The sequence below is a fragment of the Macrosteles quadrilineatus genome, unplaced genomic scaffold (assembly GCF_028750875.1).
Source record: "Macrosteles quadrilineatus isolate MER2022 unplaced genomic scaffold, UCM_ALF_1.0 Scaffold_9__3_contigs__length_116548681, whole genome shotgun sequence".
NCBI classification, from domain to species: domain Eukaryota; kingdom Metazoa; phylum Arthropoda; class Insecta; order Hemiptera; family Cicadellidae; genus Macrosteles; species Macrosteles quadrilineatus.
Genome location: NW_026542602.1, coordinates 85,230,881 through 85,245,277, shown reverse-complemented (window position 1 = coordinate 85,245,277; position 14,397 = coordinate 85,230,881). Strand labels below are relative to the sequence as shown.

Genomic DNA, 14,397 nt, shown 5'->3' with positions numbered 1-14,397 from the left:
CGTCAACATCATATACACTTTATTCTATCAATAGAGATTTCAAATGCACTTTGAATTTTTTATCATCTAAGCATTTTACATTATGTGGCAGCAAATTAAAGATTTTCTTACCTAATTCAAAAGTAGATTTAATGGTAGTCTGATAATTGCATTGAAGAATTCTAATAAAATGGCTCTGTCTGGTAAAAATATGAATGTACTGAATTGTTGGCAGGAATATTATTAAGATTTTCTTTAATGTACAACAATCCAGTAAAGCAGGATCAAGATAAAAGCACTGAAATCTGTTAAAATATGAGAAAACATTCATTCCTACAGATTTCTAGTGAAATGCTGAAGAACACGACTTTAACCGTAATCTTGATTTTGTGCTTGTCAAATTTATTAGCTAGTCAAGAGCAAACGTTATTGTTATTTTACATTGTTTTTTTTTTTTTTTTCATTATTTACACAACAAGCGTACTGTCTAATACCAACAACAGTGTGTTAATTTGTATACATCCAGTATTATAAAATAGTAAACTGTTATGTGGATATTGACAGGTAAATCATCAGTGATTAGTTCCTTATTTATTGGGAAGATATCTCTTTTATATTCGTTTCCTATATTTAGAAAACATTTACTAATTTATAACTAGGTATACTTCCATAGAAGAACTAAAAAAAGGAATTCAGATTATTAGCTTATCAAAACATTGAAGATATAAAGTTGTAAGATAACATTATATATCTTATCATAAGATAAGATAAGATGAGATAAGATCAGATTATCTAGTATAGTAGGAATTTTAAAAAATCAGTCCCCGCACTGGTAAACAAAATACCCGGCTTAGGACACGGACCCAATCCTTGGTTCACCATAGGTTGTCCAGAACTATAATGACATGTCTTCTAACTTACTCTCTGAGCGATGATAGTGGCACACGGCTCAGCCTCATAGGCACACAGAGCCGCCCATTCTGTCTCTAGCCTGTCCTTGTTGCGAAGATGATCTTCCATGTACGACTAAAATAAACAGAAATGAAAAGAACTTGTTTGATCATTATGAAAGGAAACAGGTTGATGTGTTTCCTGGAGGTAATTGATTTAGCAAATAAATCAGTGACTTCATTTTTGTTTTGGTGTTTCCAGACCAGCTACATGTAAAATAAAAAGTTTAAATCACCTGTTGTTAACCTATCGTCCAAGTTTTATTCTGACTGAATTATGGGCAGCCAAGTTCTTATTTGACGATCTGATGAAGGTTGAAGAACCGAATTGCGCACATTCCAGTAAGGGAAAAAGTTGGACCATAAGGTGCCAACAGTTTATTCAACTATTTTATTTGTTAACTGGGAAGTCAGTGGCTCAATCAGTTGTGCAACAGACTGTACAATCAAGGCAGTTTTGTGGTCCAGTGCCACCCCTTAAACTCATAAGTACAGTTTATTCTTTTACTTTACCCGCTTTCCCTTGCTTTACTAATGAGCCGTATTCAAAGTCCAAAGAGATTGCCAATCCCAAAAGATCATCCTGCCAAAATTTGAGCGTTAAAACTGAATGATGTATTTGTGGTCTAGCTGCTATACCATCTGGCCAGTGACCACATAATTGAATCAAGATTAACTAGTGTCCCTGTTGCTCGAAATCGAGCAATTGCTAAGTAGGCCTACTACAGGTGTTATTTTAAAACAAATAACAGTCACAATTTCTGATGACTTTAAAAGATTCGACTCAAAGATTATGGAATACTCAAGATGTATATAACAGATCGATATAATCAACATTTCTTGTAAATATCTTATCATTTTTCAAAAACTGATCTTGTTTTTTAGATTTTCTACAAATATGGAGAAATTATGGAGAAATACGAAACTTTAAAGGGACCCAGGGCCTCACCCTCTAATTATTTCCCTAAAAAGAAAGTTTCCTGCACAACTTCACGTTACGCTCTTTCCAATGACACCAAAAACATGTCAATCGGTTCAGTAGTTTCGGAGGAGTAATTGTCACAAAAAACCTGCTTGCGTATTAAATAAGTAATAGATAATATTTAAATTCACTGAACATTTGTGAAGACACGATGAAGTGGATCTAAAATAACCTACTCAAGAAACCAGATACTGAATGTAATACTTACCAAAACCATGTGTCCTGTAGATATGTCCATACTTGTCAATGCTGGCTCCTCGCTCCTGTAATGATACTTCCAGTTATAAAATGGCAGAAAACGCTGACTCTTCATTTGTGAAACAAAATAAACAAGCAAAAAGTTCAAAGTGAATACACTTGGTTCTATCTCTGAATGTGAATCAGGAATAAGCGAAGTGTGTTATCAGTGAGCAGAATAGTTTATGGTCGGTGATAGTTTGTTTTTCTATGACACATAATATTTGACAACTAGATATGACTCAGCAATGAATACAGTGAAAATAAAACCTTTGTTTTCATCTTATGTTATTTGCAGGGATTTTAGAATTAAAGGTAAAACTAGGATCTTGAAATAAAAAAATATATATTATATATAATACTTATACAGATGTGGGATGAATTGAAAGAATACTAACGAACTATTGTAAATAAAATAGTAACTAAAACAGCAATGAATGGAGAATTAATAAATTAATAAAGTAAATTTGTTTATTTTGCATAGTTTTATAGTGTGAATTATATACGTCTTGCATTTAAATAAATGGATTCTTGAATAAATTTAATATATGAACACGACATAAAAAAAACATCAGCCGATTCTTAAAATGTCATCAATAATAATTAATCTCTTACGATTTGTTGGAATAAAATTTAATTGTATTTGTGATCAAAATATTTTTTATTTTATTGAGTGGTTTTTTACTCTTTCTAACTATCATCACCTTTATTTGTTAAGTATCAAATGAAGGCATATACTAGAACAACACAGCAACACATTAAAGCGTTAAATGTGTCTTTTAAGCGTTACAACACGATCCACATTCATGGCCAAAATTCCCATGTTAGTGTAGTATGAAACCATTTGTCTTTTTAAATTAGGAGATTTAAAGTAATAAAAATAATCAATTTTTAAGTGAAACATGTTCCTGTCTACGCTATTTTAAAATTGCTACTTAAATCGTTGGAGTAACTAATATAATATTTGGAAAACAATCCCTGCATTTCCCTCCTCCCCATAGATAAAACTCTCATATAAGAAATGAAGGCAGACAAGGTAATTTTAACTATTCTAATATTATATAGTTTTATAAGATAGTGACTGACCATGAGGAAGTACTGGACCTGGAGGATGGGCTGTTGTCAGACTCGCGTGAAAGGCTGGCTATGCGGTGTGATGCTGCGGTGGGCGCGGCTGCGTCATGTGGTGGCTTGGCCGCCATGCGGGCACGACACAACTCCTACACACAGCAAATGAACCATGTTATCTCTTTCCTATAAATTTTTTCAACACCATCAAACAGTGGCTGACAATCTTATTGGATTATTGTTGTAGCCTTTAGCGGAGGTTATTCTCCAATGAAAAGAATATTCCTCCTGATCCTCTTTTTTTGTTTTTGATGGGTGACCCCACCGCTAAATGTGGACTCTGATCAACATCGTCACAGGATTATAAAAACCACTAACAGGATTTCACCAAATCAGGATAAACCAGCTGCTTTCATGAAACACAGCAAAACTGATTTGTAAAAGAATGTCTATTTGTTATTTCCATACAAAATATTCATGCACAATGTTGGACCCTTCAAACAAACACCTATAAAATATTTTCTCCTTTCCCTTTTGCTCTTTAAGCTAGCAATTACAGTTACAAACCCCAGAATTAAATCATCAACAACAATTTTCAAGTTTCTAATCTTAAAGATAGGATTCTAACAATACCTAACATTATCCTATAGTTATTTCATTAAAACAGTAATGCTTTAAAGTATAAACAAAAAACTTGAACGTTGCTTACCAAAACACCTAAAAAAATGCATTTAATTTTTCTGAGAACGATACAACACATTTCATGTACAATAATGAGCTGAATAACTCTCTTATTTAATGCCAGAACTCTTCTTTATCACTAAAGGTTGTAAAAATCATTGCCACAACATTAATGACTGTAACAATTACAGGTAAACTGTCACGTGATGGCTGTTAAAATAAACTTTATTGACGTCTGTTTGGATAAGTGTGTACAAAGGTGTGTACAACACAAAGCTAAGTGTATAGATCACTGTTATCTAATTTTGATGATATTAGTTTGGTTTTCAGGGAAATCAAACATTTGTGTTACATGTGATGGTTATAAAAAAAAAAAACTCAACTAAACTACCTATTTGATTCACAGTTTATTTTAGGTTTTATGACCATGAACTTAATCACACCATGTGTAACAATAATGTTGTTTTCTAGAGTTTTTGCAATGAAGGAACAGGGGAACTGCATGTATATATTGTAAAACTTGATGGTAGTCTTAGAACCAAAGTTATTGAAATTAATTATCACTTTTTTTAAACATTTTTTTTTATGTTTGTAAATCAAAGTAAACATTGTGTTTTCCTAACAATCTAAAATCCGCTGTTGACTGTTTATCTCTGTGAAAATTGTGTAGGTTTTTCATGGTTTGAACTGGACCTAGCTGTCCTCTTGATCATTATGGGCTTTTAATAAATTGTCCTGGATAAATAAAATGCTGATCATTTGGTAACAATAACTTAATCATCCAAAACTTATCTGTTATTCATATTTGGTTTAAATCGCACCTAACCTACTCACAGTATAGCTTACAATACTTGGTTTTAGTATTACTCTAAACTGTATAGAAATGATAATAATGTTTTACCTACCTCCAATTTTGTGCTCAGAGGGAAGTATTGTGTATGGTAAATTCTGCCTCTTACACATAAATTTTATCGATATATCAAGAATAGTGTTAATATTCTATTCTTTAGGAAAACACAAACCTGATAGTCCTTGCTGGCCTCTGTGTCAGGTGTGGTTAGGTTGCGTATTTTCGCCCGGGAGGCCGAATATCGTCTCACCAGTAGAAACAGAGTGGTTGAGAGCAGTACCGTGATGAAGACGACACTAACTATGAACATGACCATGAAAAACTCATGATCTCCATCCGAGCTGAGACTGAGAACTGTGGGTAATTGTTGACACAGTGAGGCGCTGCGCAACTTGGTCTGTAACAAATATGAGTGTTTAAACAAATAAATACATTTAAATATAATTTATTTTATGCGTCCCACCTTCACATCTTAGGAAATAGACTACAGCCCAGAACTGTTCACATTACTTCAGACTAGGACTATGAACATGCAGGTTACAGCACCATGAACCCATGAAATCTGTTGGTAATTGGAAGGATTTGAACTCAAGCCCAAAGTCCTGTGCTAAAATATTTCAAAATAGTTTCACTCGTTTAAACGATGTATCATACGGTACAGTACGGTATTTAAAACAAGAATATGCACCCCCTCCTCAAGTCATCAACACCATAGAAAAGATATGGGTAGCCTCAGCACTCCTCCGAAAGTAAAAAAAAGTTGTACTATGCTTTTACAGTGTCTAGATTGCCCTGAAGACAGTAGACTGTAATTTTTCGGATGTGTCAGCATTGTAAATTTCCCAGTCAACATGGTAATGGTGTTTAGACAATAGTTTAACGAGAATTTACAGGGATTTCTTCCTGAAAAAACTGCCGTGAAAATTTTTTTAATGTAATCGTTAGTTTTAAAATAATATTTTGCGGATCACAAATTTATGTTTGGTCATAATGGGTTTTTTTCCCTCAACTAAAAGAAAGGCGAGGTTTGATTCCCAATTCAAAAGAACAAACAAAAACTTGATACTTTAAAGACAATTGAAGGACATTCAACCCCTTTTAAAAAATAAAACACAAAACACTCATGGCTAATGATGTCTTCCAAATTTCAGACACTGAGAAAATTTGTCTAACAACGTTAAATTGAGGAGATTATTCGCAGGGCCGGTTTAACCCATACGCGAACTACGCGGTCGCATATGGCACCAAAAAAAGTGGCGCCAACGGGACACAATTTGTTTTCAGAATACAAAATTGGAAACATCTTTAGGCCTAGTGAAAATGAACAACTTAATTTTTTTTCGCTCAGAGTTTATCTAAAGCACCACACCAAAGGCATTTATTCTGTTTGTACCAACAGCACTTGGAAAATGTGTATACTTGTACAGCACTTCAACTCAAGGACTCAAAGGCATTGATTTGCAGTTTCGATTTTTAGTGAGCTGACGCTCGGCAGCGCACAGCGTACAGCGCGGTGCCTGTGGGTTTCATTTCATGACTCATGCTCCATGCTCGAGATAAGCGCGCAGGGCCACTTGTCACAACCCAAGAAACTTCCCCCTCCCTTCTACCCCTGATCACTCACCCCTCCTAGAGCAGAGCAGTACGTTGTTTTGCACTCTTATGTATACCGCTACTGTTTTTCATTGTAATAGGCTTTATAAAAGCTTATATCGTATCCAAATTATCCTGTAAAAATTGATTTTACATTTAGAAATAAATTGTTAACTTTGGGTTTTGCTAAAATGTAAGCCTATATCCCACTTATCCACAAGAATTTTTCAACCATCACATCTCCAATTTATTCTGTTTATTTATTCTGCAATTTAGTAAAAGTGTAAAAATGTTAAATTTTGTGAAAAATAAACAGTAAGTAGTTGGAAAACGTCTTTAATTGCAAGTATTCTTCCAACCTAAACTTATAAAAAGTTCTTCCCAAAAAAAATTCACAAATAGGGTTAAGTTATGCTCAAGGGGGGGGGGGAATTCTAGGTGGCGCTGATTCAGGTGTTCGCTTAACTAAACTAACTAACTCATTCATATAGTCAATTACACAACAGCACCAGCCTTCAAAGTTGCTAAAAAGCTAGAACAGATTTTGAAAACGTACTTTAAGTTTTTAAATAACTACAGTTTAATTAATTCTTACGACTTTATCAACAAGACAAAAAATACAAACATAAAAATGCATTCAACGTTGGCATCTTTCGACATTGTAAATTTATACACCAACGTCCCTGTCAACAAAACATTAACCATCATTGAAAACAAGTTATTATCCGATTCCGATTTATTACCAGAGGCAGTAAATGAAATAATAGTTCTACTTAAGGAAATACTTAATCAAAACTATTTCACTTTCAACAACAACTTTTACAAACAATGTGATGGACTAGCCATGGGGTCTCCATTATCTGGAATTTTGGCTGATATATACCTTAACCACATTGAGAATGAACATATATTTTCTGATAAAAATAAACTCAAAAATAAAATACTAATGTACCATCGTTATGTTGATGACACTATACTGTTGTTTGATGGAAGTGCTAGACAACTTGATATATTACATAAATATTTAAACAGCATTGATCCAAAGCTAAAATTCACCCTGGAAACTGAAAACGCCAATAAAATCAACTTTTTAGACCTCACTATTGAGAAAATCAACAACAAATTTGATTACAGTGTTTATAGGAAACCAACCACAACAGATATGACAATCCACGCCTCATCTTACCACCCGCCATCTCAGAAACATGCCGCTTACAACAGTATGGTACATAGGCTCTTGAACATACCCATGTCTATTGCGAATTATGAGAAAGAACTAGGCATAATAAAACACACTGCCATAGCCAATGGTTACCATATTAATTTAATTGATAAGCTCATTCACAAACATAAATCAAAAGCCAGTAAATCTGAGTTCACAAGAAAGGACAATGAGAAGTATGTTTGCGTTGAATACAGTAACATTCTGCATAACGGCCTATCCAAACAATTGAAAAAACATGGTATAAATCTATCCTTCAGAACAACTAATCGTTCCGTAAATATTTTAAACAATTCAACCAGATGTGGTGATAAATATGACAAATGTGGTGTATATAAATTAACTTGTGCCAGTTGTCCTAGCACGTATACTGGGCAGACAGGTAGAGATTTCAATACTAGATACAAGGAGCATAGACCAGATCCTCGTAATACAAAACAAAAATCATCGTTTGCTCAGCATTTGGTCGATAAAAACCATGATATGAACGATATTAGTAAAGGCCTTGAAATCCTACATATTTGCCAAAAGGGAAGCAGACTTAACACTCTCGAAGAATTCGAAATTTATAAGGCACAGGTTAATGAGAACAACAATTTTGAGAGCGTAATTCTGAATGAAAAACTTAAATTCAAATCCCATCACATTTTCAATAGCATATTAAAACAAAGGCAGAGTTCGACGCCCATTGGTCAGCAGTCCACATCAGCTGATAAGACAACACCGACACAACTAGTCCAGTCTGCATCCTGACCTTGACAACGGTGTGCGTGCGTCCTGCCCGTGTATATAATAGGCCTATTTAAAGTTTTATTCGTTTTTCGTTATGTTTTCGTCCCGTCCGTGTGTATGTGTTTGTGTATGTACTTTTAGTAGAAAACAATGACAAGGATTTCACCATCCAACTGCAACGTTTTGACAATGGCCGATACAAGCCGAAACATGTAAACGACCTTCAATTAAAATGAGCTGTTTGTCGGATTTATAAGGTATGTAACCTATTTATTATATTGAATACAACAGCTCAGGAGCTAGAATGGAAATGAATTTTAATTCTTCAGCCAGACAGGCATCCCTAGCTTTGCAGTACAAGAATACTAAACTTAAACTGCTCAACACAGTACACAACATCCGTTTTAACAAAGCATGTTTAAAACATGACATCAAGCCTAATTATGTCCAAATAAGAATTAACAACCAGTCACAAGCAGCACGTAGAACCAAATCAATTGCTGAAAAAATTTGGATTCGTAACGAAATTAAATCCTTATACCAAAAGAAATCAATGCTAAACTCTTTGTTATTGAACAAATATTTAGAGCTCTCAAATGAAACTCATCCAGCTCAATTAGAAGGTCTGCTAAACAACCTTGAATCAGGTGTGACTAGAATCATCCGAAAGAAAAAACTTACCATTAAAAATAAACTAACACGCCTTATAAATGAACAAAAAGATAAAGAGACAATAATTTTATCTGATTTTGACTTTTACCCTAGAGTTATCAATAACACGAATATTGTATTTGATTGCGAAGAAACTAAATTACTAGAAAAGGGTCTAAAGTATAACCTCCCAAAACTTGGTAACAAAGCCATTTTTGACGAGTTTATTAATGCCGAATGTGCTATAAAAGCCATCCCTAATGAGGATGACCAAAACACAGCTAGGGTACTCATAACTAGGAGTCTAAATAATAAGATCAACAATCCGTCTCACACAAGTAAAGTTTCTCCAATGCATAAGAAAGAAATGGTTATATTGAAGAACATCAAACGTAAGCTCTCAAACAACGATGCTGTGTTATGTAAATCTGATAAAGGAAACACCACTGTTATCTTGCTAAGGACTGATTACATTACAAAAGTAAACAACTTTATTAGGGATAACGGCATAGTTAAATTGAATAATGATCCAACTAAATCCTCTCAAAGGAAAATTAAGAAAATACTAAATGGTTGTAAATTGCTTTTTACTGAGGGTGAAATAAAAAACATGAGAATGATCAACCCTTCTGCACCTACGTTACGTGGCTTACCTAAGGTCCATAAGGACGGTGTACCAATCAGACCTTTAGTCAATTACACAACAGCACCAGCCTTCAAAGTTGCTAAAAAGCTAGAACAGATTTTGAAAACGTACTTTAAGTTTTTAAATAACTACAGTTTAATTAATTCTTACGACTTTATCAACAAGACAAAAAATACAAACATAAAAATGCATTCAACGTTGGCATCTTTCGACATTGTAAATTTATACACCAACGTCCCTGTCAACAAAACATTAACCATCATTGAAAACAAGTTATTATCCGATTCCGATTTATTACCAGAGGCAGTAAATGAAATAATAGTTCTACTTAAGGAAATACTTAATCAAAACTATTTCACTTTCAACAACAACTTTTACAAACAATGTGATGGACTAGCCATGGGGTCTCCATTATCTGGAATTTTGGCTGATATATACCTTAACCACATTGAGAATGAACATATATTTTCTGATAAAAATAAACTCAAAAATAAAATACTAATGTACCATCGTTATGTTGATGACACTATACTGTTGTTTGATGGAAGTGCTAGACAACTTGATATATTACATAAATATTTAAACAGCATTGATCCAAAGCTAAAATTCACCCTGGAAACTGAAAACGCCAATAAAATCAACTTTTTAGACCTCACTATTGAGAAAATCAACAACAAATTTGATTACAGTGTTTATAGGAAACCAACCACAACAGATATGACAATCCACGCCTCATCTTACCACCCGCCATCTCAGAAACATGCCGCTTACAACAGTATGGTACATAGGCTCTTGAACATACCCATGTCTATTGCGAATTATGAGAAAGAACTAGGCATAATAAAACACACTGCCATAGCCAATGGTTACCATATTAATTTAATTGATAAGCTCATTCACAAACATAAATCAAAAGCCAGTAAATCTGAGTTCACAAGAAAGGACAATGAGAAGTATGTTTGCGTTGAATACAGTAACATTCTGCATAACGGCCTATCCAAACAATTGAAAAAACATGGTATAAATCTATCCTTCAGAACAACTAATCGTTCCGTAAATATTTTAAACAATTCAACCAGATGTGGTGATAAATATGACAAATGTGGTGTATATAAATTAACTTGTGCCAGTTGTCCTAGCACGTATACTGGGCAGACAGGTAGAGATTTCAATACTAGATACAAGGAGCATAGACCAGATCCTCGTAATACAAAACAAAAATCATCGTTTGCTCAGCATTTGGTCGATAAAAACCATGATATGAACGATATTAGTAAAGGCCTTGAAATCCTACATATTTGCCAAAAGGGAAGCAGACTTAACACTCTCGAAGAATTCGAAATTTATAAGGCACAGGTTAATGAGAACAACAATTTTGAGAGCGTAATTCTGAATGAAAAACTTAAATTCAAATCCCATCACATTTTCAATAGCATATTAAAACAAAGGCAGAGTTCGACGCCCATTGGTCAGCAGTCCACATCAGCTGATAAGACAACACCGACACAACTAGTCCAGTCTGCATCCTGACCTTGACAACGGTGTGCGTGCGTCCTGCCCGTGTATATAATAGGCCTATTTAAAGTTTTATTCGTTTTTCGTTATGTTTTCGTCCCGTCCGTGTGTATGTGTTTGTGTATGTACTTTTAGTAGAAAACAATGACAAGGATTTCACCATCCAACTGCAACGTTTTGACAATGGCCGATACAAGCCGAAACATGTAAACGACCTTCAATTAAAATGAGCTGTTTGTCGGATTTATAAGGTATGTAACCTATTTATTATATTGAATACAACAGCTCAGGAGCTAGAATGGAAATGAATTTTAATTCTTCAGCCAGACAGGCATCCCTAGCTTTGCAGTACAAGAATACTAAACTTAAACTGCTCAACACAGTACACAACATCCGTTTTAACAAAGCATGTTTAAAACATGACATCAAGCCTAATTATGTCCAAATAAGAATTAACAACCAGTCACAAGCAGCACGTAGAACCAAATCAATTGCTGAAAAAATTTGGATTCGTAACGAAATTAAATCCTTATACCAAAAGAAATCAATGCTAAACTCTTTGTTATTGAACAAATATTTAGAGCTCTCAAATGAAACTCATCCAGCTCAATTAGAAGGTCTGCTAAACAACCTTGAATCAGGTGTGACTAGAATCATCCGAAAGAAAAAACTTACCATTAAAAATAAACTAACACGCCTTATAAATGAACAAAAAGATAAAGAGACAATAATTTTATCTGATTTTGACTTTTACCCTAGAGTTATCAATAACACGAATATTGTATTTGATTGCGAAGAAACTAAATTACTAGAAAAGGGTCTAAAGTATAACCTCCCAAAACTTGGTAACAAAGCCATTTTTGACGAGTTTATTAATGCCGAATGTGCTATAAAAGCCATCCCTAATGAGGATGACCAAAACACAGCTAGGGTACTCATAACTAGGAGTCTAAATAATAAGATCAACAATCCGTCTCACACAAGTAAAGTTTCTCCAATGCATAAGAAAGAAATGGTTATATTGAAGAACATCAAACGTAAGCTCTCAAACAACGATGCTGTGTTATGTAAATCTGATAAAGGAAACACCACTGTTATCTTGCTAAGGACTGATTACATTACAAAAGTAAACAACTTTATTAGGGATAACGGCATAGTTAAATTGAATAATGATCCAACTAAATCCTCTCAAAGGAAAATTAAGAAAATACTAAATGGTTGTAAATTGCTTTTTACTGAGGGTGAAATAAAAAACATGAGAATGATCAACCCTTCTGCACCTACGTTACGTGGCTTACCTAAGGTCCATAAGGACGGTGTACCAATCAGACCTTTAGTCAATTACACAACAGCACCAGCCTTCAAAGTTGCTAAAAAGCTAGAACAGATTTTGAAAACGTACTTTAAGTTTTTAAATAACTACAGTTTAATTAATTCTTACGACTTTATCAACAAGACAAAAAATACAAACATAAAAATGCATTCAACGTTGGCATCTTTCGACATTGTAAATTTATACACCAACGTCCCTGTCAACAAAACATTAACCATCATTGAAAACAAGTTATTATCCGATTCCGATTTATTACCAGAGGCAGTAAATGAAATAATAGTTCTACTTAAGGAAATACTTAATCAAAACTATTTCACTTTCAACAACAACTTTTACAAACAATGTGATGGACTAGCCATGGGGTCTCCATTATCTGGAATTTTGGCTGATATATACCTTAACCACATTGAGAATGAACATATATTTTCTGATAAAAATAAACTCAAAAATAAAATACTAATGTACCATCGTTATGTTGATGACACTATACTGTTGTTTGATGGAAGTGCTAGACAACTTGATATATTACATAAATATTTAAACAGCATTGATCCAAAGCTAAAATTCACCCTGGAAACTGAAAACGCCAATAAAATCAACTTTTTAGACCTCACTATTGAGAAAATCAACAACAAATTTGATTACAGTGTTTATAGGAAACCAACCACAACAGATATGACAATCCACGCCTCATCTTACCACCCGCCATCTCAGAAACATGCCGCTTACAACAGTATGGTACATAGGCTCTTGAACATACCCATGTCTATTGCGAATTATGAGAAAGAACTAGGCATAATAAAACACACTGCCATAGCCAATGGTTACCATATTAATTTAATTGATAAGCTCATTCACAAACATAAATCAAAAGCCAGTAAATCTGAGTTCACAAGAAAGGACAATGAGAAGTATGTTTGCGTTGAATACAGTAACATTCTGCATAACGGCCTATCCAAACAATTGAAAAAACATGGTATAAATCTATCCTTCAGAACAACTAATCGTTCCGTAAATATTTTAAACAATTCAACCAGATGTGGTGATAAATATGACAAATGTGGTGTATATAAATTAACTTGTGCCAGTTGTCCTAGCACGTATACTGGGCAGACAGGTAGAGATTTCAATACTAGATACAAGGAGCATAGACCAGATCCTCGTAATACAAAACAAAAATCATCGTTTGCTCAGCATTTGGTCGATAAAAACCATGATATGAACGATATTAGTAAAGGCCTTGAAATCCTACATATTTGCCAAAAGGGAAGCAGACTTAACACTCTCGAAGAATTCGAAATTTATAAGGCACAGGTTAATGAGAACAACAATTTTGAGAGCGTAATTCTGAATGAAAAACTTAAATTCAAATCCCATCACATTTTCAATAGCATATTAAAACAAAGGCAGAGTTCGACGCCCATTGGTCAGCAGTCCACATCAGCTGATAAGACAACACCGACACAACTAGTCCAGTCTGCATCCTGACCTTGACAACGGTGTGCGTGCGTCCTGCCCGTGTATATAATAGGCCTATTTAAAGTTTTATTCGTTTTTCGTTATGTTTTCGTCCCGTCCGTGTGTATGTGTTTGTGTATGTACTTTTAGTAGAAAACAATGACAAGGATTTCACCATCCAACTGCAACGTTTTGACAATGGCCGATACAAGCCGAAACATGTAAACGACCTTCAATTAAAATGAGCTGTTTGTCGGATTTATAAGGTATGTAACCTATTTATTATATTGTTCGCTTAACTCTGAAAAATTCCTAGAACCGGCCCTGTGAGTTAGCTTCTTAATTATTATTGCTTTTAGTTTTAGATTCATAATGAAACAAGAAACCACACACATTCTAGATATATACAGATCTACTCCAACTACATACCTTGTCTCCTATGCCAGCACAAGTGATTGTTACGCCTATTTCTTTCTTCAAAGTATCCTTTATGTCTCCTG

The 14,397-nt window shown here is 34.2% G+C and overlaps 1 protein-coding gene across 2 annotated transcripts in view; it reads right to left on the bottom strand.

The window, feature by feature from the left end:
- The window catches only part of LOC129004403 (receptor-type tyrosine-protein phosphatase N2), a 103,573-nt gene that overhangs the window by 8,834 nt on the left and 80,342 nt on the right, over positions 1-14,397 (bottom strand). For both annotated transcript variants that reach the window (XM_054432974.1, XM_054432973.1), the window contains exons 16-20: positions 14,327-14,394; positions 4,920-5,144; positions 3,235-3,368; positions 2,120-2,174; positions 901-1,005 (exon numbers count right to left, since the gene is read on the bottom strand). In XM_054432974.1, coding sequence (XP_054288949.1) covers positions 901-1,005; positions 2,120-2,174; positions 3,235-3,368; positions 4,920-5,144; positions 14,327-14,394 — 587 coding nt within the window. The remainder of the gene's footprint in view (positions 1-900; positions 1,006-2,119; positions 2,175-3,234; positions 3,369-4,919; positions 5,145-14,326; positions 14,395-14,397) is intronic.